Source organism: Typopeltis vanoorti, chromosome 14, assembly GCF_054136105.1.
Source record: "Typopeltis vanoorti isolate ZY-2024b chromosome 14, IOZ_Tvanoo_1.0, whole genome shotgun sequence".
NCBI lineage: Eukaryota > Metazoa > Arthropoda > Arachnida > Uropygi > Thelyphonidae > Typopeltis > Typopeltis vanoorti.
Genome location: NC_143562.1, coordinates 6,334,885 through 6,357,957, shown reverse-complemented (window position 1 = coordinate 6,357,957; position 23,073 = coordinate 6,334,885). Strand labels below are relative to the sequence as shown.

Here is a 23,073-nt window from a genome sequence, read left to right as displayed (position 1 = left end):
CATTTCCTTTACCACTGTCTTTTTTTAAACACCTTGCTATTTATGTGTTTCATAAAGATTACTAATCTGGGTTTTTAAAATTTCTACCCATCCATAGGTACTAGTATAGTATTGATTGAATAATTACTTTGGTAAAATCACCATTTAAACAAAGATTATTATTTTTTAATTGGCATGACTCATAAATCTTGATAAATGAGACGAGATCTTGGGTTGATGATTGATAATAACCTGAAATTTAGGCAACATATTGCAAAGGCGGTGAAAGTAACACAGAGGATTGCTGCAATAATAAGATGGACACTGACCTGCAGAGATAAGAGTTATCATTCCGTTGTATACGACCCTGATCAGACCACCCTTAGACTATTATTGTTTTCAGATTTGGTCCCCAGGATTTGAAGGGGATAAATTAACTGTGGAAAGGGTACAAAGGCAGATAACAAAGATGGTTTCAGGACTGTACAATGTTAGTTATGAGGATCGGCTGAGAGAATGTGGACTGCAAAGTTTGGTGGATAGAAGAAGGAGAGGTGATATGATTGCGACTTTTAAACTGTTGAGAGGTGGTTACAGGGTTGACACTGGGGAGTTCTTTCGCTTGGTTGAACAGCAGGAAGGAGTGATGACAAGGGGCCATCCCTGGAAGTTACAAAAGGAAACTGTGAGCAAGATGGTGAAGAGTGGTTTCTTTGCATGGAGGGTGGTTGAACTATGGAATGCATTGCATTATAGAGTGGTGAGAACGAGAATGGTCAATGAGTTTAAGGAGTAGTATGATAGGCTTTGTGCTTCCTAGGAGGGACCTCTCACAATGAGTCTTGATAGGCTCTGTGTTTCTTAGGAAGAACCTCCAACGATGAGTCTTTTGACTTCATGGAGGCCTGAATAATAATGATATTATCAAGGTTTGCAGTTAGATATGGTGGTGTTTTTCCATTTAATTTTTCAATATTTTGGTGAATTTATAAGTATTTTCCCTTCTTGCTCTCACACTCATTCTTTTTACCTGTAATTTATATGTAGTTAATATATTGTATTATTGAAATGAAATTCATGCTAATAATAAGTTCTAACTGTAGTTCAAGGATCTCTATACTCTGATGGAACAGATTCCCAAATGTTTCCCCAATCTCACTTACCTCAGCCTTCTAGGAAATGCAGCCTGCCCAGATCAGATTACAAGTAGTGATAAGGATGAAGAGGATTATCAGCGATACAGGTAGATACTTAAAATTTATACCTAAAAAAAATTTTATACAAATTTATACCTAAAAAAAATTTTATACAAATTTATACCTAATAAGAAACTCAAAGATTGGAATCAGAGAGTTTCTTGCCGAATATAGTAAACTATAAAGTATCGGCGACCACTAGCGTGAGCTAATGCAAGTGACCTTAGTACGTAGTACAATACCGGACAAATCGTAGCAAAGGTGGTGAAGTTCTGATCGCTATTCTTAGGTATTTCCCATAATGTAAAAACACATTTCCTAGGAAATGTATGCTGTTATTACATTATGGTGGAAGGTCACTACCCAGACCGGTTTCAGCCTTTTTTGAGGCTTCATCAGTGAGTAGCTAGACCAATTAATACCAAAGTGTATAGCGAAAAGAACTTATATACTCTGCTATATGAGTTTCCAAACTCTGATTCCAATCTTTGAGTTTCTTATTCGGTTTTGAAACAATGTGGGATTTAATATCCCCTTAATTTAAATAATTTTTATATCGCCGAAATGAAGCTTATTAGCTCTTTATATTTAAGCAAATTTATACTTTTTGCATTCAGGTATACTGAGTTATTTTTGTCCATTGAGCTTTGTAGATAGCATAATATTAGATCATTTCATTCATCTTGCAGGGCAAGCACAATCAGGTCTTTCTCCTAGGTTATCCAGTTTCAATTATTTAACATCACCCTATACAAATGTTTCAAAATGAATGGATTATTTAATGAAATAAATGATTCTGCATTCAGTCTGAAAGTTACCTTTTAACATATTATTTTGGTAGACTTTGAAAAAAATTATAAATACAAATGACTGCTACCTACCTTAATCAATTCTTTTTAACTAGCTTTCTGATTTAACCATCTCTGCACATTTATAAGATATGATAATGTGAACAGAAATCAACTTTTAGAAAACCTCAAACCAAATAATACTAGCAGTGTCTATAATCAATCTTCATATCAATCAAATTGGAAACCAATAAAACATGGTGTCTGCAAGGCTGCCCTTTATCATCATTACTGTAATATATAGGGTGTTGCAAAATTATGTATACACACTTTAAAAATTTGTATTTCATGAACAACATACAGACTTCATAGTCAGTATCATTTAAATTTTTATATGAATTTTTTTTTTAAATTAATGAGAAAAAGTGCAGTATTGCCTGTGAATAATAAATTCATTACACAAGGGTAATTGTGGATACAAGGGGATGTTGAAATGCATGTACACGAATGTCAGAAGTATCAGGAATAAGGGAGAGAGAGTTTTTTTTTTTTTTTTTTTTTTTTTTTATGTGGAAAGTAAGAAGAAAAATTACTATGGTAGAATGACTTTAAACCATGCTGATGGTAGGAAGGTGACAGAGGTAAAAGAAATAGCGATCAGAACTTTCCCCGCCTTTGCTACAAGTTGCCCTAGTTTGTACTACATATTTGGACTACTAACTTTAGCTTATGCTGGAAGTCGCTGATACTTTTATAGTTACTATATTCAGCAAGAAACTCTTTGATTCCGATCTTTGAGTTTCTTATTCGGTTTTGAAACATAAATTATTTTAAATAATTTATGGGTGCACCTTTTTGACAACTCGTATAGCAGAGTATATAAGTTCTTTTTTGCTATACCCTTAGTATTATTTTGGTCTAGCTACTCACTGATGAGGTCTCAATAAAGATCGAAACCAGTCTGGACAGTGACCTCCACCATAATGTATAACATCATATATCTCCTAGGAGATGGGTTTTACATTATGTGAAATACTAAGAATAGCGATCAGAACTTTCCCCACCTTTGCTACGAGTTGTACTAAATACTTGGACTACATGCTTTAGCTTATGCTAGTACTCGCCGATACTTTTATAGTTACTATATTCTGCATGAAACTCTTTGATTCCGATCTTTGAGTTTCTTATTCGGTTTTGAAACAATGTGGGATTTAATATCCCCTTAATTTAAATAAGGGAGAGGAATTTTTGGCATTGGTCAGCTCGAATTGGGTAAAAATTATAAGAATCAGTAAGACCTGGTTGACAGAAAATGATGTTGTTACAGAGATAGAATGTGAAGGGTATTTATTGTATTTTTAAGGAGAATAGAGAGAATAGGACAAAATTAGAAGTTAAAGAGGGTTTTAGGTGGGTGGGTGATGGTTCATTTGAACAACAAGTAAAGTTGTTCAAGGTGTGAGATAGAGGTAAATTGGACAAAAATATATTGTTGGTTGCTGCTATAGACCAGTTGGTCCACAGGGAAGATGTAGATGCTATGCATCAAGAGATTAGCACAACAAGTGCAAGTCAAGTAATTATTATGGAAGAATGGGGACATACTGCAAACCATAGGGAAATAGACTGGAGGGAGGAAATGGGAAATTGCAAGATGGAAGCGGAATTTATACTAAGGAATAATTACATGAGAGTTTTTGATCTGGTAATAGCATCAAAAGATATATCCATAACCAAGATAGACGCTCTGCCTCCAGTTGGGAGAAAGAGTGACCATACAGTCTTGTTCTGGAAGGTTGCCAAACATGAAAAAGGTGATTAATCACCATGCTCATGAGCAGTACAAGGTGCAAGTAAGAAAAGTGACTACTATGATAAGAAAGGCCAAATCAAATTGAGAGAAAATTAGCTTAGCAGGCCAAAGCAAATCCAAAAAGATTTTTTTTTTTTCTTTATGTGGAAAGTAAGAAGAAAAATTACTCTGGTAGGATGACTTTAAACCATGCTGATGGTAGGAAGGTGGTAGAGGTAAAAGAAATAGTTGAGTTGCTGAATGATCATTTTGTAAAGATGTATTATCCAGGTATAGATTTTGCAGTTGCTGATGTGACAGCATGTTGAAAAATATCAACGGGAATACAGCAGTTGGACTGGTACTATGTGAGCGTGCAAGAGAATTGGCATTGCCTATGATGAAGTTGTTCAAGCTATGTCTCAGCTCTGGCAGGGTCCCAAGGGGAGTTGAAAGAGGGTAAGAATAGTTCCATTGCATAAAGATAGCTCCATGACAGAGGTGGCAAACTGCAGACCAATTAATATATCAGGAGTGGTTGTTAAAGTATTGGAAAAGTTGATTAAAGGCAAAATCCATGGATGGGAATGTGATACTGTATAGTGGGCACCATGACTTTGTAAAGGGTAGGCATCATGTTTTAGGAATTTAATCGCATTTTGTAATAAAGTGACAACAGAATTGTATAAAGGTAATGGCTACACCATGATACTGCTGAACTTTGCAAAGTCATTTGATGGAATACTACATGGAAAACTATTACAAAAGTTTGTGCAAAAATGAATGGATATGAAAGCTAGTAGCACAGATGGGATGATGTCCCATCCATGTTACTAGCGTCTACTAGGACCACTACTCTTTAATTTATATATTAATGATATAGGAAAAGATTTTAGGAGGGATATTCAGTTGTTTCTGATGATGCAAAACTCAGGAGAGCAATAGTTGATAAAGATGATGTAGATATCCTGCAGGATGATTTAAATAAATTGGCATTGTAGGCAAAGGATAATGAATATCAATTTAATGTTGCAAAATGTAAAGGTTGAAAAGGTTACGTGCAGTGTATCATATTAATGGTACTGGATTGCAGGAAATGGAGGCTAGGGATTTGGGGATAATGGTGGACAGAGTTGAAGTTCAGAGGACACTGCAAAAGTTGGTAAAATAGCCAAAAGGATTACTTGGATGTTGAAAACCATACTAACAAGTAAAGATGAAGTTGTTATTCTTCTTTGTAAGGGTATGATTCAGCCACATCTTGACTACTGTGCACATATTTGGTCACTTGGGGATTGGGGGGGGCGGTAGTAGATAGGATTCGAAGATGACTAAGTGGGTGACAGGTCTGTGTAATGCTCCCTATGAGGATAGGTTGAAGGTGTGTGGGTTACAAAGTTTGGTTGATTGATAGAAACTTTTAAGATATTAAAGGGGTTTTATAAAATTGATGCAAAGGAAATTTTTCAATTTATGACAAATAGAGAACTAGGGATCATCCATAGATCTATGGATGATCCCAACAGTCCTTAAATTGTTGTTTCTGAAAAGAAGCAACAATTTTATTTTATGGTCCTCTCTTGTGTCTGAATCCTATTAAATGAATGTCCTCTAGTATAGTGGACTCATGCTTAACTCTGTTATTATTATTTTTTTATATATTCACCCATTTAATAGCTTCCATGATTATTCCGTCATGTTAAGCATAAACCCACTGTACTAGAAAACATTCATTTAATAAGATTCAAATGTCAAAAGAGGACCTGAAACCCTTATCAGAAAAAAAGTGATATGCTTTTGCAAGAAGGGTTATTAACTTTTGATGTTGGCAGCATGAAAGCATCTCACATAATACTACAGAATTCATATTGGGTACTGTACTCTTACCCCCAAATGCAGTATTACTGTTTTGCATTCAGTTCTCATGGAGATTTTATTCCTGTATTTCTGAAACCTTTTGGAAGCAATCTGCAGTAATTATTGCCATTTTCAAAGATGTCCCTTTCTGTAGAGAAAAAAATAGGAGAGAGAAATGAAGTCCAGTTTACAAGTAATATTTTGCAATTAACCATTCCTTACAAGAGAAATGTATCTCGTATCACAACTGCCTCCATCCTGAATTGTTGCAACTACTCATGGATCACTAAGCTCCCTGACTCATCCATAAATGGATATTAGCATTTGTTCAAAATTAAATAATTGTACTGCTTTGGGAGTTTGTCATTGCAGCCACAAGCTGAGATGCATCAAAGTACTGTACATCCACAGTATAACAAGGAATTGTATTTAGTGCACTTTCTTGGCCAAGATCACTATGGGCATATTATTAAGACCTCCAAGGAGTCAAAAGATCATCGCAGGAGGTCCTTCCTAGGAAACACAAGTCTATCAAGAACTCAACATGGGAGGTCCCTCCTAGGAAACACAAAATCTATCATACTCCTTAAACTCATTGACCAATCTCGCTCTCACCACTCTATCAGGCAATGCATTCCACGGTTCAACCACCGTGCATGCAAAGAAACCACTCCTCACCTCTTGCTCAGTTTCCTTTCGTAACTTCCAGGGATGGGCCCTTGTCATCACTCCTTCCTGCTGTTCAACCAAGCGAAAGAACTCCCCAGTGTCAACCCTGTAACCACCTCTCAACAGTTTAAAAGTCTCAATCATATCACCTCTCCTTCTTCTATCCACCAAACTCTGCAGTCCACATTCCCTCAGCCGATCCTCATAACTAACATTGTACAGTGCTGAAACTGTCTTTGTTATCTGCCTCTGTACCCTTTCCACAGTTAATTTGTCCCCTTCAAATGCTGGGGACCAAATCTGAGAACAATAGTCTAGGTGTGGTCTGATCAGAATCTTATACAACGTAATGATAACTCTTTTATCTCTGCAGATCAGTGTCCTTCTCATTATTGCAGCAATCCTTTGTGTTACCTTCACTACCTTTGCAATATGTTCCTTGAATTTCAGGCTTCTATATAAAAAAGGTTCTCATTTGTTATTATACTCTGTACACAATATGGGTTTTGCATTGCATAATTACCTCATGAAATTTCACCTACTTGGCTTTCTGAGTCACTGCAGATGCACAAATATTGAATTTGAACAATTAGTATAGTTAGTTTCTTTTCACACAATTCGTTTGTATTCACACATTAGTGATGTTGGTATGAAGGTATGCTTATTTTCTCCTGCTTGTTGGATGCTGCAACAAGCTTTCATTGGTTCTAACACATTCATTGGGATCCCTCTTATGCACACAATTTCAAATGAATTGGTATTTCTCTTCAGGTTGTTAATTTTATTTAATTTAATCCTCACCTCACTCTCCAGTACCACTGGAGAGTGAAGTGAGGTGGGCATTGCAACAGCTATCCAGCAAGGGAGCACCAGGAGGAGATGGAATACCCATTGGGCTGCTCAAAGCCCTGGGAGAAGAGGTAGTTAAATTTTTAACGGCTCTATGTCAGCGAATTTGGATCACAACTACATGGCCTAGGGAATGGAAAAAATCAGTTTATATATAACTTTATTGAAGATAGGCGATGCAAGAGCATGCGAAAATTACAGAACTATAGCACTGATTTCTCATGCAAGTCAAGTCTTACTTAAGATCATTCACGAAAGACTGGAACCATTCATGAAGAGAGAAATGCCAGATGAACATGCAGGATTTCGAAAAGGCAGAGGAACTAGAGATCAAATCGCCAATGTGAGATGGATAATAGAAAGAGCACAGGAATATCACAAGAATATCTACCTTTGTTTCCTTGACTATAGCAAGGCTTCTGACTCTGTGGATGTGTTAAGAACAATGGGAGTCCCAGAGCATTTCATTATCCTTCTGAGGAATCTTTATTATAAACAAGAAGCTACTGTCCGATCAGATCTTGGAGAAACTGAGTATTTCACAATAGGTAAAGGAGTGCGACAAGGATGTATTTTATCTCCGCACCTGTTTAACTTGTACAGCGAATACATTTTAAGAATGGCAGGGCTGGAGGAATCTCCAGTTGGAATTAAAATTGGTGGAAAAAATATTAATAATTTGAGGTATGCAGATGATACCACCTTGCTAGCAGAATCCAAAGATTTGAAGGAACTTGTTATGAAAGTTAAAGAAGTAAGTGCTAAATATGGTCTTAAACTTAACCTCAAAAAAGAAAGTTTTGACCAGGGCTGGCTCTACCGACAGTGCAACATGTTCATTTGCACTTGGTGGCAATTTTTTGAGGGGCGGCCAAAATGAAAGTGAATAAAATGAAGATGTGGAATAAATAATAATAATACTGTGTGAGATTGCAGTTTTTATAATAAGTTGACTCGTGACTTATTATGTCCATGATGATGCTGTTTCTATTTCCGACAATCTGTCGACCAATGATACTCGTATAATGCCCTTCGGTAATCGAAGCTATGTGAGTCATTCTTCGCTTACTTTCTTTCCCTTTCCCTCTCGCCTCTCCTCTCTATTCCTTGCATACGCAACAATGGAGTCTGCAATAAAACTGCTTTTAAAAGTTCATTATGCGACATTATATTTCCATCTTGTGCTTGTTAACTTACTATGAATTGAATTTCCCACTGTTAGCTGGTGTTAAATTCTGAATGAGAAAATTATAATATAATAGTATCTCATTCAGAGTTTAACATAATCTGCCATTCCCAAGGCCAATTTTGTTCATCAGAATAAATGTTAAAATATTACCTACTGTTGTGTGCCACTATTTTGTATAATATATTGTAATGCATTTGTAAAAACTTGTAGTTGTTAGTTGTATTAATCATGCTAATTCTTAGTATTGTGTATGCATACCATGTGAACTAAATACGGGAACTTGGAACTTAATCCGATTATATGAATTACTACCTAAGGCGTTTTCTAGTACTTACGTGTACTAGAAAACGAGTCATATACGAAGTAATTGAAATTTCCACTAGAATCTCTTTGGGTAATGGCCATCGATACTGTAATCTACAGAACGTTGCAGTTGTTTTTGAGCATGTATTAAGGAAAGTTGATTTTGCTCAGTGTTAGTGACTGTTACAGTGATAAGTTTTTTTTTTTTTAGAGTTTTATGTAAATTAGTAGTTAGTACAGTGTTTCAACCTCCATTAATTACTAAATAATACCATACTGATAATAATATTTTATTGTAGGGTTTAAAACAATTTTAATATTCAAATCGATTACAATGTCTGATAAAAGAAAAAAACTGTCAGGTGCAGAATATCGCAAACAGAAACTGGAAAAAGAACGTGATATTCAAAAACATAGCAGGACTTTACTTAAATATCTAAAAACTGAATCAGCTGATGTAGGGCAGGAGGAAATAAGTAAATGTACCAAAACCAATGATTCTGAGCTCATGGCAAGTACTTCTAACTCGGATACCAGTAACATAGACATTGCAAGGAATTGTGAAAATGAGACTGATATGACAATTTCCGAATCTGGAGATTTAAGTGATGAACTTGATAGGTACACTGATCCAGCTAGATGGAATCCTTCTTTAAGCAATGCCAAAAGACTGGAAATCGTAAAAAAGGGCCCGCTAGAGAAACCAAACAGTGATTTCATTTTTCCGCACAGCTCTGATGGTAGGAAATTTTCATTAAATTTTTACACCAGGGAACTAAGCAATGGAGAACATATTAATCGATCATGGTTAGTGTATCAAAAGAAAAAGATTTTGTATTTTGTTTCTACTGTAAGTTGTTTGCCTGTAATATAATGTCATTCACTACTGATGGGTATAATGATTGGGGTCATTTATATGTGTATCTTAATGAACACGAGAAATCTAAAAACCATTTGGAGTCCCATAAAAAGTGGATTGAATTATCGTCCAGGTTTAAATTAGAACAGACAATTGATTCAATGCAACAAAAGTTATTAAATTCAGAAATTTAGCACTGGAGGAGCATAATAGAACGCTTAATTGCTGTTGTCCAGTTCTTGGGCCAACAATGCTTACCATTTTGTGGAACATCTGATAATTTATATGACCCTAACAATGGAAATTTTTTACAGCTTGTTGAACTGATTGCCAGATATGACAGTGCTATGTCTGAATATTTAATGCAAGTAGCTTGTGGTTTGGCCCAACATTGTCTTGGGAAAAATATTCAAAATGAATTGATTGATCTCCTCTCTGAAACCATAAAAAAACAATTTCTATGGTTGAGAAAGCTAAATATTACAACATAGTTGCAGACTGTACTCCTGATGTAAGCCACATTGAACAATTGAATAACACTAATTATAAGATTTGTTAATACGGATCCAACTGATATCAACATTCATGAGCATTTTCTTGGTTTCGTATCTGTAGAAGCCACTACAGGCTCAGCATTAACTGAATGTATCGTAAGAAAATTATCAGACATGAATATTCCAATCGCAAACATGCATGGCCAGGGTTATGACAATGGATTGAACATGAAAGGAAAGCATTCAGGAGTTCAGTAACACATTAGGGACTTGAACCCAAGAGCTTTTTATATCCTTTGCTGTTCTCATTCTCAGAAATTGTATGTGTTTTTCTCAGCATCAACGCTGCATTGGGGAATCCTTAAGACACATATTACAACCCTAACGCCCAAGCCATTAAGTACAATTCGCTGGGAATCTAGAATCGACGCTATTCATCCTTTAAGATACTATATTGAGGAGTTTTATTATGCACTGATAGAAATTGCTGATGATGAGTCAGTAGACAAAATGGCGAGACATGAAGCTGAAACCCTTGCTCTAAAACTTAGAGACTTTAAATTTTTATGTTGTCTGGTTATATGGCACTATGTTTTAAATGAAATTAATGTTGCAAGCATAAAGATGGAATTGTCTAGTGCCATAACAACATTGGGTAATGTTCTCAAAAGTCTTAAGAATCTCAGAAATGATAAATCATTTCAAAATTTTCTTGTCGATGCTACAACATTAACTGAGAAAGTCGAAGCTGATGCTGATTTGAAACCAACATTCAAAAGTACCAGATTGCGTCAGCAGAAAAAGCAACATGATTATGAAGCAAGAGATGAACCTATTTTAGATCCCAAAACAAAATTCAAAGTTGAGTTTTTCTTTTTTATTATTGATGTTGCAACTAATTCTATTGAAGAAAGGTTCGAGCAATTGGAACATCATAGTTTACATTTTTCATTTTTATTTTCATTTATTTTCATCTCTAAATTAAAATCTGAGATGACAAATGAGCTCTTAGACAATTGTAAAAACCTAGAAGCTGTTTTAACACATGAAGAAAATAGAGACATCGATGCAATTGAGCTATGTGATGAACTGAAAGTAGTGTCCAAATTAGTACCAGAAAATACACCGCCAATTGAAGTTCTTTGTTTTATTGTTGAAAATAACTTTGCTCTGAATGTTGCCGTCGCCATAAGAATATTACTGACATTGCCTGTGATGGTTGCAAGTGGTGAGCATAGTTTCTCAAAACTGAATCTTATTAAAACTTACTTACACTCAACAATGGCCAAATCTAGATTGGAAGGACTTGCCATGATTTCAATTGAACATGAAATCGGTCAGAAATTAGACTATGCAGACCTAATTTCTGATTTTGCAAATAGGAAAGCAAGAAAAGTCTATTTTTAATCAGTAGATACTAAAAACAATATAAATTCTAATTAAAATAATATGAAAATAGTGCTAAAACTATAACATGTACATTCTATAGTTAAGTGTAACTCAACAGTTCACCGTTGTACAAGTGAAGATCATTCCATATGTGTAAGTAATAAATTATAACTACATTTCATTTAATTCTCAATTGATGAAGTCGATGGTTTATTTTATGTAGTATTTTAATCACTTTATCAGTGCATTATTATTAATGTTACTATATTTAAAATTAATGGTCATGAAACTAATGTTGAACATAATGGTTTTCAAAATTTCAAAAGTTAATTTGAGGTTGATGCTGGGGCAGCAAGTAATGGATTGCACAAGGCGGCAAAAATTCTAGAGCCGGCCCTGTTAACACACACATAATTGGGTAAATGGAGAAGGATGGGAACAATAAGGGGGGGGGGAGAAAGAAAAAAGTCAGGTTTGCTTACCAGTGAATTGTAGGAAAACACACCCAATTGACTCTCACTATAACAAACTCATAGGGACACCAAGAGTAATTTGCTACATTGAATTTCCTTTAGAATTGCATTTTGCTTATGGGCTTTTGTTTAAATAAGTTTATTATTACAGTATTGCTATAGTGAGAGTTGCTGTACATCCTGCTACACACAAATCCTTTAATACTGACTGGTCCTCTTTTGATCTTTATTCACAGTGTATACATTATTTCACTATCATCATTATCATCATATTCATTGTTTGTCCTCATGCATTCCATCATCATCTATTTCAATAACTTTTAATCAGTTATTTATCATTGAACCATTATAATTTTTTACATAGAAAAATATTTCCCCAACATAACTTTTATGTTTTAAATTTGTGGATGATATTTTTGCAGCTGTTACGAGTTGTAGTTTAACCACACTACTGGCCAAGTTATCATGGATGCGAAGTGCATATAAAAATTGTAATACCATTGATATTACCTTTAAATATATGATGGATACGAAGCGTATGAGGATGCGTATTTGATCCACAATGGCTGGTGAGGTGGTTACGCCCAGATTTTGTGAGTGTACTGCATTTCTTAGCTTGGAAAGCAGTCAAAAAGCTAGACTGAGTTGATTGCTGGATTTAGTTGATTCAGTATTGCACTATAATGATCAGTATATGAGGGAAAATGTTATTTTGTTTTCAATAAAAGCTTCATCCTTAACGTTTTTTTTTTAATAATTGCCATTTCATAGATAATGATAAATTATAATCTATTATAATTTCCTATTTCAAATTTTTTGTTGTATTGGATTTGATTTGCATTTAATGAATGGAGGGAGGAAGAAATTACCTTTGTGATGGTAATTTCACCACTTTTGTTGGTGAAATAATATTCACAATGATCTGCTGTTATTTGTTTTTAGCTTATGTAGAACAGTTTGGGGGGGGGGGGGAGTATTAAAAGTGACTATAATAATACTAATTCTTTCGTTTGGTGGTAGGGACATCACTGTTATGAATTATCTTCATTAGGAATGTTATTCTAATGAAGATAATCCAAATTTTCTATACATTCAGATAGTATGGAAAAAAGTGTTCATTTGTAAACTTCCTTCAGCTTTTCCTATGGCATGGATGTTTTGTAAACATTTTTACTTATTAGATGATTTTCATCATCCATTTTGAGACCTTCATCCTACTTAATTGGAAGTCTTGAGCATCTTGGAAAGTACCATGTTTCATCTAGTGGAATTTTCATAAAGTTATGTAGATGTTTGCTTTTATCTTATAATGGCAAATTATTTTTATCCAGCCATCTTCATTAGTTTTGTCCTACATTTTGTGTATTTATTTAGGGTTTTCATACTTGGAAAAAATATTGCATCATTAATATAACTTTCTTTTAGTATCATAGGATTTTCCTTAAAATCAAATGATTATAAATAAACTCTCAATTATAACTGGGAGAAAAATTATTATTTTTTATTTTTTTTTTATTTTGCATTTTAATTATTCACACTAGATGGCTGTTAATTTAAGTAAATATTCAGATATGTGTGTCAATAAAAACTATAATTTTTAATTACTTTTAATATATTTTTACATAGGTACTATGTGATATATAAATTACCTCACTTGAAATTTCTGGATTCTACATCTGTGAAAAGAAGTGAAAGACAGGAATCATATAGGGTTGGACAGTTCATGAAAGTAGTTCGACCTAAAGACGAAGAAGTGAGGATTTTCTTTTTTGTTCTTTAAAGTGTTATTGAAATCAGTTAGATAATGAAGACTTACTTTTGTAAATAAATAAGTTACTTAACATCAAATAATGTTACATAAAGTCACCTGTAAGACTTCCATATCTCCAAAATACATATATGCCACAATCAGTTACTAATTTATTACCAAGTATTTATTTTATGTCTCATAACATTGATATGTTATCAATGTGGAAGAAAGAAAGAACATTAATAGAAATTTGAATACAACTACGAGGAAAATGCATTAAATAGAACTAATTTACACATGCATGCATTCATGTACTATCCAGAATGAACATTGGAATATGTATATATAATTATTATTATGATTATGCTAATCTTCATGAAGTCAGCAAACTCATCTTGGGAGGTCCGCTCAACCAACAACATATTTATCATATCGATCCTCAAACTCCTTAATGCTCTCAGCATTCACAATGCATTCTAATTATGTGTTCTGCTCACCCACAGTTCTCTGTATAAAAAATCTTCTCTTCACACATCCTTCTTCACTACACATTTACACAACTTCCAGGAATGGCTTTCACTTTCCACTATTTCTCATCCTTCCCTCTGTATTAATCCATCATCATCATCAAGGATTTGGACCTAGGGTGGCCTGTTCTCTGGCCTTAGAAGTCATTGAATCCCTTTAGAGGATGTCCTAGTTTTCTTTTTCCTAATGGTTTGTACTTTAAGATCTGTTTTGGTAATCTTTCTGTTTTCATTCTTTCAATGTGTTTCATCCATTTATGTTTATATTTTTAAATTTTTTTTATAACTGATTCCCGGTTTAATTCTTTCATAATTTCTTCATTTCTTTTGTGATCTAATAGAGTATACTTGGCAGTTTTTCTTAAACTTCATTTCAACCGTTATTAATCTTCTTTTTGTTTTTATTGTCCAGATTTCACTTCCGTACAATTGGACCAGTAGGGCTGATGTATTGTATACTTTTAGTCTGTTTGTTTTTGAACTAGGTTAGGTTTAAATATAGAGATAATTACACCTGTTATTTTTAAAATTTCATTATTTTTAGTTTATATCTTTTTCATTTTCATATGTAACCATACATCCTAGGAGTTCACAAAGTGAATTCACCTGTTCTAAAATCTTGTTTTCTATTACTATTTTAGTTATTATTGGATCTTGTCTTTTAAAGGCCATCTTTTTTGATATTTTTGTTGATATTATCATTTTATAATCTTTAGCTATTTCATTTAAATTTAAAATATCTTTCTGTAAGTTATCTTCAGAATTTGTTATTATTATTTAGTCATCAGCAAAAAGGAGAGAGTGTTTAAGTTCACAGTAGGAGAAAGTTTTATATACCGTGATGGAAATTTTTATTTCATTTTATTATTATTTCATTCAGATAAATAATTAGAAGAGTTGCTGAAAGGGGACATCCCTGTCGGACTCCTTGGTTTATCTCTCTCAGATATGAAAGTTCATAATAATCTTATTTGTATTATTATGATAATACAAATTATCATAATAATACAAATTATGATTTGTATTATTATGATAGCTTGCTGCTTATATATATATATATATATATATATATATTATCAATATACCAAATAAGCTATCATATATACTTATGATAGCTTATTTGGTATTTGTCCTTCTTTTAATATGTTAAATAAAATACTTCTTTTAACTTCTTTAATACTTCTTTTAATCAAATGACTTTTTCAAAGTCAATAAATGTAATATGCATTTCTAAATTGTATTCTTTTCTCTATTATTAATTTTAAGCAGAAGGCTGGGTCTATACATGATTGTGCTTTTCTAAATCCATTTTATATTTCTAAAATAAAGCTTTCAGAATACTTATACCTCTATAATTTTTAGGGTCATCTCTACTACCTTTTTAAAGATAGGGATCATATTGCTTTTTTCCATTCTATTGGTGGGTTACTTGTTGAATAGATTTTATTTAAAAATAATAAGAGTCTTTCTTTGAACCTTATTCCTGCATATTTATATAAATTTGAACCTAACTTATCTTCTGCAGGTGATTTTCCATTTTGTTTCTTTCAGGCTGATTTCTAATTCTTCTATAGTTTTTTCATTTTCATTAAATGTTTGCCAGTTATTATTATTATTTTTTTTTAATATTTAGCTGTCCACAATTTATAGAAATTGAGAAATTCTTCTAATTTCAATTTGGTGTTTAATTTTATGGTTTCTTTAGTATCTGTACTTAAATGTTTCAAAATCTTATATACATTGGGTATTATTTTATATAAATCATGTTTTAAATTAAAAACAAATTTGTTCCATGATTCTCTGTCTTTTTCTGACTTCTCTTTTAGCTGTGGCTCTTATTCCTTTATGTTCTATTTCATCTTCTAATATTTTACTACTTAACCATTTATGATATGCTTCTTTTTCTTCATTTTGATTATTTCTTTGATTGCATTATCCCATATCTTCAGTTTTTCCTTTTTATTGAATTTTTTGGTCTTCCTAAGCTTTCATTTGCTGCTGTATTTAGTATCATTTTTATATTAAGCCATTCTATTTCTGTTTCTTCATTTTGTTTTATTTTACCTAAATATTGGTTAATTCTTTGTTCATATAGCCATTGTATATTTGTAGCCATTTAGGTGGTAATCTTAATTTTATTTTAACGAGAAAGTGGTCACTACTTTCTCGTTAAAATCCTCTGTTAACTCTAACATCTGAAGAGGACTTTGTCTTTTCATTTAAGATATAGTAATCTGATATTGATTTTCATCTTCTTGCTGACCAAGTATATTTATGTATGTCTTTTATGTTTATAGAAAGAATTCATTATTTTAAGGTTATTATAAACTACAAAGTCGACCATTCCTGTTTAGAATATGTTCTCCATATATTCCTATATTATTAATATTATAGGAATTCTTGCATTTAAGTCTTCTGCTAATATTACATAATCATTTTTATTTATTTTATTATATGTATTTTGTAATTGATTATAAAATTTAATATATCCTCTTCTCTTCTTCTCAGGCATATAAACCAATTATTGTTAAATAACCTCTATTTTATTCTAGCTTCTATTGTTCATTCATTCCATAATTTATAATATTTTAACTGTTTTGAAAGGGAATTATGAATCCAAATCATAACACCTGCTTGTGCTCTTTGGTCTCTATCAACGATTAATGTTTTCCATCTCAGGTGACTAGTCTGGCAATGGAAATTCTTTCAAATTTAAACCCATGGAGGAATAGGGTATTTGAAGGGGAAAGAGTAGATTTTAGAGGGGACATAGATCCATTAACTCATTATTATTATTATTATTCCACAGGCATTTCCATAGAGTCTGAAGACTCACTGTGAGAGATCCAAACTATCTACACAGCATTTATCTTATTTCTCCTTGACTTCAATGACACAAGAGTGCTCACAACTGACTCTAACCTATTCCACTCATTCACCACTCTGCAAGTGAAAAATCTAGTCATCATACCCCTGCTAATCATACTTACTGAATTGCCAGGATGTCTTTTTCTGTCCTCTATAGCCAACTGCTGATTAAAAATATTCCCTCTGCATAAATCCTATAATACCTCTCTTGTAATTTGTTTCTGTCGTCATAGGAAGCATTCCACAGACAGCTCACTATCTTTGTCACTTGACTCTGGATCCTCTCTATCACCTCCTCATCCCCAAGAAATCCAGGTGACTAGATCTAAGCACAGTAATTCAGATGTAATCATATGAAGGCCCTATCTCTGCATGTTGGTGTATTCTTCAGTAACCAAGTAATCCAATGAGCTGCCTTAGCAGTATGCCTTCTGAACTTCAACTCTCTCTCTCTCTCTAGTGTCACTCCAAAATCCCTAGCTTCATCATTTTCCTGGAGCACTTTTTCAACAATGTTGGATATAGCTTGTAATCTTTTTATCCCAGAATACATAACTTTATATTTTTTCACATTAAATGGTACTCATTGTCTTTTGTTCAAACTGTCACCCTATTGAAATCATCCTACAAGCTATCTACATTTAACTTAATTAACTGTCTACCCAATTTTACATCAGCAGAGAACTGTATATTTCCCTTCAAATAATTTCCTGTAGAATTTGTCTAAATTAAACAGTAGCAGTCCATTCACAGAACCTGGTGGAACACCACTAGTCAACTGCTTTCTTCTGGATTCTGTTCCTCCGTATACTACTTTTTGGTATCTCTTCATTAGCCACCCTAATATCCATAACACTTCGTTTCATATCCATCCTCATTTATTCGAGTTTGCATAATAGTTCCATGCTGTATCCTGTGAAATGCCTTTGCAAAGTCCAGTAGCATCATCATGTAGTTATTCCCTTTATCCAATTGCCACCACAATTTTTGAGCCTCTTTTATGCAGAGGAATTATTTTGTCCTCCTTCCACTCCTTGGAACTTTACCAGAGTTGAGACTTAAACAGCCTAGTCAGAGACATTTCCAGTTCGTTTGTACATTCACACAAAACGTGAGCTGATATCCCATCTAATCCCACAGCCATATTTGCATTGAGATTCTGCAATATCCAAAGTACATCTAACTCATCAACCTCTATTCTCACACCAGTTCCTGTCACAGCAATATTTTCACTTGGATGACAGGTCCTTGCATTCAAGTGGTCATTCAGTAACTCATCTATATTGTCTTCTGTCATCTCACTACCACCAGCACTTGTTAAAGTTCAGACCCCTAATTTTTTCTAAGAACTCTCATATCAGTGGTTTCTAATCTTTGATCAGTGCTTTATTTGTAACCATCTCTGTGATCCAAACTTGTGACAGTGTATAAGACAGTGTTCAAACTAGTTATAGTTTGAACACTGTCTTATATACTGCTAGTTTAGTGTTTTGCCTAATTTCTCTCTTATTTCATATTAAATTTATTCAAATACCCCCCCCCCAACCGTACCAGCTTTGCTTATTCTGTTTCTATTTCCAGATTTAACTTGCTATCTTCACTAAAAACTGTGCCTAAATAGCTGAAATATTTTACTTGTTCTATAGGCCCTTTATTCAGAATGATGCAGTTGAAGGTTTGTATGTTTCTGCCTATTTTCATAGTTTTGGTCTTTTTATTGCTGATTTTCCTGCCAAACTTGATATAGGTATTATGTAATTTAGTTAGAGAATCCTGGAGACTTGCACTGGATGTGTTTAGGAATATATCATCTCTTTGAAGCATTGAACTAAGTTTGATATCTCCAGTTCTAATATCAGGTTTAGTGCTACTTTCTTTCATGGGATTCATATAGTGATGAATAAGAGTAGAGATAAGGTGCATCTTTGTCTTACATCTAATTTTACATCAAACTATCCTTGGTGTATTTCCTTCAATTCTAACTGCTGACTTACATCTTAAATATAGACTGTGTATTGTCCTGTATAATGTTCCATTTACCATATATAAATGTAGTGTTTTGAAAAGCTTTTTTCTGGGCATCTTATCGGATGCCTTTTCCAGATCTACAAAACTTAAGTATAGATCCTTGTTCATATTCCCATGATTTCTCAACTGTTTGTTGTAATGCAAAAATGTGATCCTAACAACTTCTATTTGGCCTGAATCCAGCTTGTTCTTCTCCCAGTTTCTCTTCCATAATTTTTATCTCCTCTTTTCAAGAATGCTTGCATAAATCTTACCTGGAATGCTTAGTTGGAAATATCTTCTGCAATCCTCACATTCAGTTTTATTCCCTTTCTAGATGGGAACTATGAGAGCTATATACCAATCATCTAGAATTTGACCTTCTGACCAGGACCTATGAGTTATGCAGTGTGACCATTTTACATCATGAGATTAGATGGGATATTAGCTCATGTTTTGTGTGAATGTGCAAATGAACTGGAAATGTCTCTGACTAGGCTGTTTAAGTCTCACCTCTGGTAAAGTTCCAAGGAGTGGAAGGAGGACATAATTCCTCTACATAAAAGAGGCTCAAAAACTGGTGGCAATTGGATAAAGAGAATAGCCACATGATAATGGTGAATGGACTGCTGCAGTTTAATTTTTACATAAATTCTACAGGAAATTAGATGTAGCCACTTGCAAGACTTTTATACCCCCATATTTGAGCATTTCTATTGCATTTATCTCCTACTGTTCTGTTCTGTTTCATTTAACAGTCTTTCAAAGTAAGTCCAGTTGTAAGCAAACAAAGTTTACACGAAGTATGTTCACAACTGCCTACTTGTATATAGAGACTAATGACTTCACATCAATTGCCTTAGGTTTCCATAATGCACAATACTCTCTCCCTTTTAGACATATATAATGTTTGTAGTGCTATGCATTATGGGAAGGGCCACTACCCAGACCAGTTTCGACATTTATTGAGGTACGTTAAAGTTCAGGGATACTGAACTTTAACGTACTTGTAGAACTGAATGATCTACAAGATCACTCCTGACCTGAATCGCTTCAGGACAGGAAGCTCAGCAGTGATTCCACTCAGTGACAGGCAAAAACAAGATCACCAAGCAGAACCTCTCTACTCTCCTGGAAGCAAGCATTTTTTAAATGCTGACCTCCAAAAACTAGGACAATCCCCTGTATCACCCAATCAGTGAGTGACCCGAAGGATCACTTAACTCATCACTGAGCAGTGGCTCCACTTAGTGATAGGTTCACCCTACTACCGAGAAGAACCGCTCTCACTGAGAAATCCTAAACTATCACCACCAAACTCACTACTCCTGACCTGAATGGATCTGGGACAGGGAACTCAGCAGTGGCTCCACTCAGTAGAGTGGTTCTGTTCAGTGTCAGGCAAAAACATGACACTGAGCAGAACCATTCTACTCCTTGGAAACAAGCTATGGTCAGTGAGAGCCACACCCAGAAGAGATACCGAGGTTTAAGTAATGCAGAAGTTGTATATTTTCCCATATACAAGCAGTGAAATGGAGTATCACCTTATTATTAAATTACTTTGGATCAGAGATAGATGTCAAAAGTTTTTTTTTTTTTTTTTTAGTTTGTTAAACTACAAAGTATAGATGCCAAGAAATTATATTCTTGGTTTAATCCTTTATCCAAGTGTAAGCATTAATAATAAGGTGATACTCCAACTCCACGAGTAACCCAATTGTGAAGAAATATCTTCACAATTGGGTTACTCGTGAAGTTATTAGCCTCTATATACATCATTTGCCTTAGTATCCTATAATGCAAAGCACACATCTATCTGAAAAATATAGAATTATGAAATTCTTGGTATTTAGAGCACATAAGATTTTCTCCTCCAAAGTGTCTCTTCATGATATAAATTGGAAACAGTCGAGCACACCACCAAAATTACAAAAGAATTGCACAAAAAGTCACTGACAGTGTCTTCAACATCCTCAGAAGGAGGAACTCCACAGCCAAACTCCTATTCCTTATATTAAAGGCACTTGGAATTTCTTCAAAATCTTTGCTAGATATTCAGTTTCAATGACACTTTCAAACTCTTCAACTAGATCTGTAAGTTGTTACTTTTTCCAAAAAAAGCTGTCTGTTGTTGCTACTTGTTATTTGTCAAGTTTCATTTCTTATAATTTCTTATTTTGGTCAAATGGAAAGGTCAGTTAAAACATACTTCAAATATCAGAGCCATATTCAGCTTATCAGGCTTTATAAATCTGGTATGGTTTAACATGGAATTGAAAACACTGGCCTTAGAATCTGATATGGTAACAAAACTCCTTACTTGCTATAATTATAAATTTTGAACATTCATTCAATAAAAATACTGAAGTATAGAAGTGTAGTATATCATAATAATTTTTTGTCCTATATGCCACATGACCATGTCTGTAATGTGTGCATTCCACTGTTCAGTTGTATTCAAATTTCTGTTATTATCCTTTAACCCATACCGATTATTGTTGCCAAGATGTAAAACAAAATATCTGTTTATTATTAATAAATTACTATTCACTTTGCATATGCGTATTATGTAAATGCTTAACATTGAGTATAGGTATGTGATAATTGCAATGTTCCTGGAAAGAATGCAAATAGAAAGACTACTTAAACAAGAACTTCATTAAAAGTATCAAGGTGAAAAAAGACTAAGTTGTCCATTGAAGAGCCTTGCCAATGACTTTTGAGACCAGAATAGGCTATAATAGGTCTAAATCCTTAATGTGCATGATAATGATGTGCTTTGATTGAAAATGGAACAGCATTAAATTTTACTTCTGTTGGTTTTTTCAGAAACAGATAAACAACACACACATGTGCACGCATGCACACACGCAATCTTTATTTCCAGCATTTTACTAAAGTCAAATTAGTGATATCAGGTATGCAGGTGATATGTATATACAGGCACAGTGTGAGTAAGAAAGACTAAAGCAGAAAGATGCCTCTGGTCTTTTAAAGATAGTCATTTAGTGAACATAATGGGACATTCTTAGCCTTTCAGCTGAAGAAATGAGGATAACTCTCCCAAATATGTGGTTGTTTCCTGCATACAAACTTGTTGAGGCTAGGAAGTTTCTTGAGAGGAAAATTTATGGAAGTGTCTTTCAAATTTTTATTGCTCTATTCAGTAAGATGGCTTCCATCCTCTGGTGAATTATCTAATGAATGTCCTAGATGCAGCATGAAATTTGAGCAACTGTACTGAAACCAGATAACCTTCATACTAGCCAATGTAGCCATCATAAGCAAGAGTACAACTGTAGCTCACCTGGTTTAAACCCCTAGAACAGTATTTCCCAAGATGTGGTAAATGTACTGCTGGAGATACACGAAAGGTCTTGTAATAGGTACAAGACACTTTTTTTCCTGATTTTGCTTACCTTTTTTATTTTTTTACTTTTATATTTTTATTGCTGTATTGTCACATATAAGTGCATGTCTGCTCTATAATTAATTTTTCAATTAAAAAAAAAAATCTGAAGGTAGTTTTAAACAAAATGTCTCTTGGTGTGTATCAACTGACCTCTGTTAGGGTTGATGGCACAATCATATTCCAACTTCATAGTTTGAAATATTTGTATTAAAAGTTTACATTTAAATAGTTTGAATTCATGCTGCTGTTGGAACTTGCTAAATTTTGAAATTATTTGTATCTTATTAATGGTCCTTAGTGATTGCTTCATAACCATGCATGCATCTACACATTTTAATTGTATTCGTGTTACAAGTTGTGATGGATGTACAGGTTATATGCACATAGATAATATTCTTACTTTTTTAGCAATCATGTTGTTGGTTATAAACAAATCTCGAAGTGTGCAGTATACTAATAATTTATATTAACATATTAATTAATATCCTATTTTTCTCTCTTTTGTATTTCTTAAAGCCTTTAATATCAATCACTGAAGATGGGTTGCTTGAAATGCACAATAGAAAACAGTGAAAGAAATGAAAATGATTGTAACTACTGATGCATCAGAATTATATATTTGTAATGAAAGTAAAAAATAAATACCTTTTTATAATTGTTTGAAGAAAT

General features: G+C 33.6%; 1 protein-coding gene across 3 annotated transcripts in view; it reads left to right on the top strand.

Moving 5' to 3' along the window:
- LOC150099141 (leucine-rich melanocyte differentiation-associated protein-like) overlaps positions 1-23,073 on the top strand; it is a 155,496-nt gene that overhangs the window by 97,676 nt on the left and 34,747 nt on the right. For all 3 annotated transcript variants that reach the window (XM_090403987.1, XM_090403988.1, XM_090403989.1), the window contains exons 4-5: positions 1,083-1,222; positions 13,464-13,590. In XM_090403987.1, coding sequence (XP_090260113.1) covers positions 1,083-1,222; positions 13,464-13,590 — 267 coding nt within the window. The remainder of the gene's footprint in view (positions 1-1,082; positions 1,223-13,463; positions 13,591-23,073) is intronic.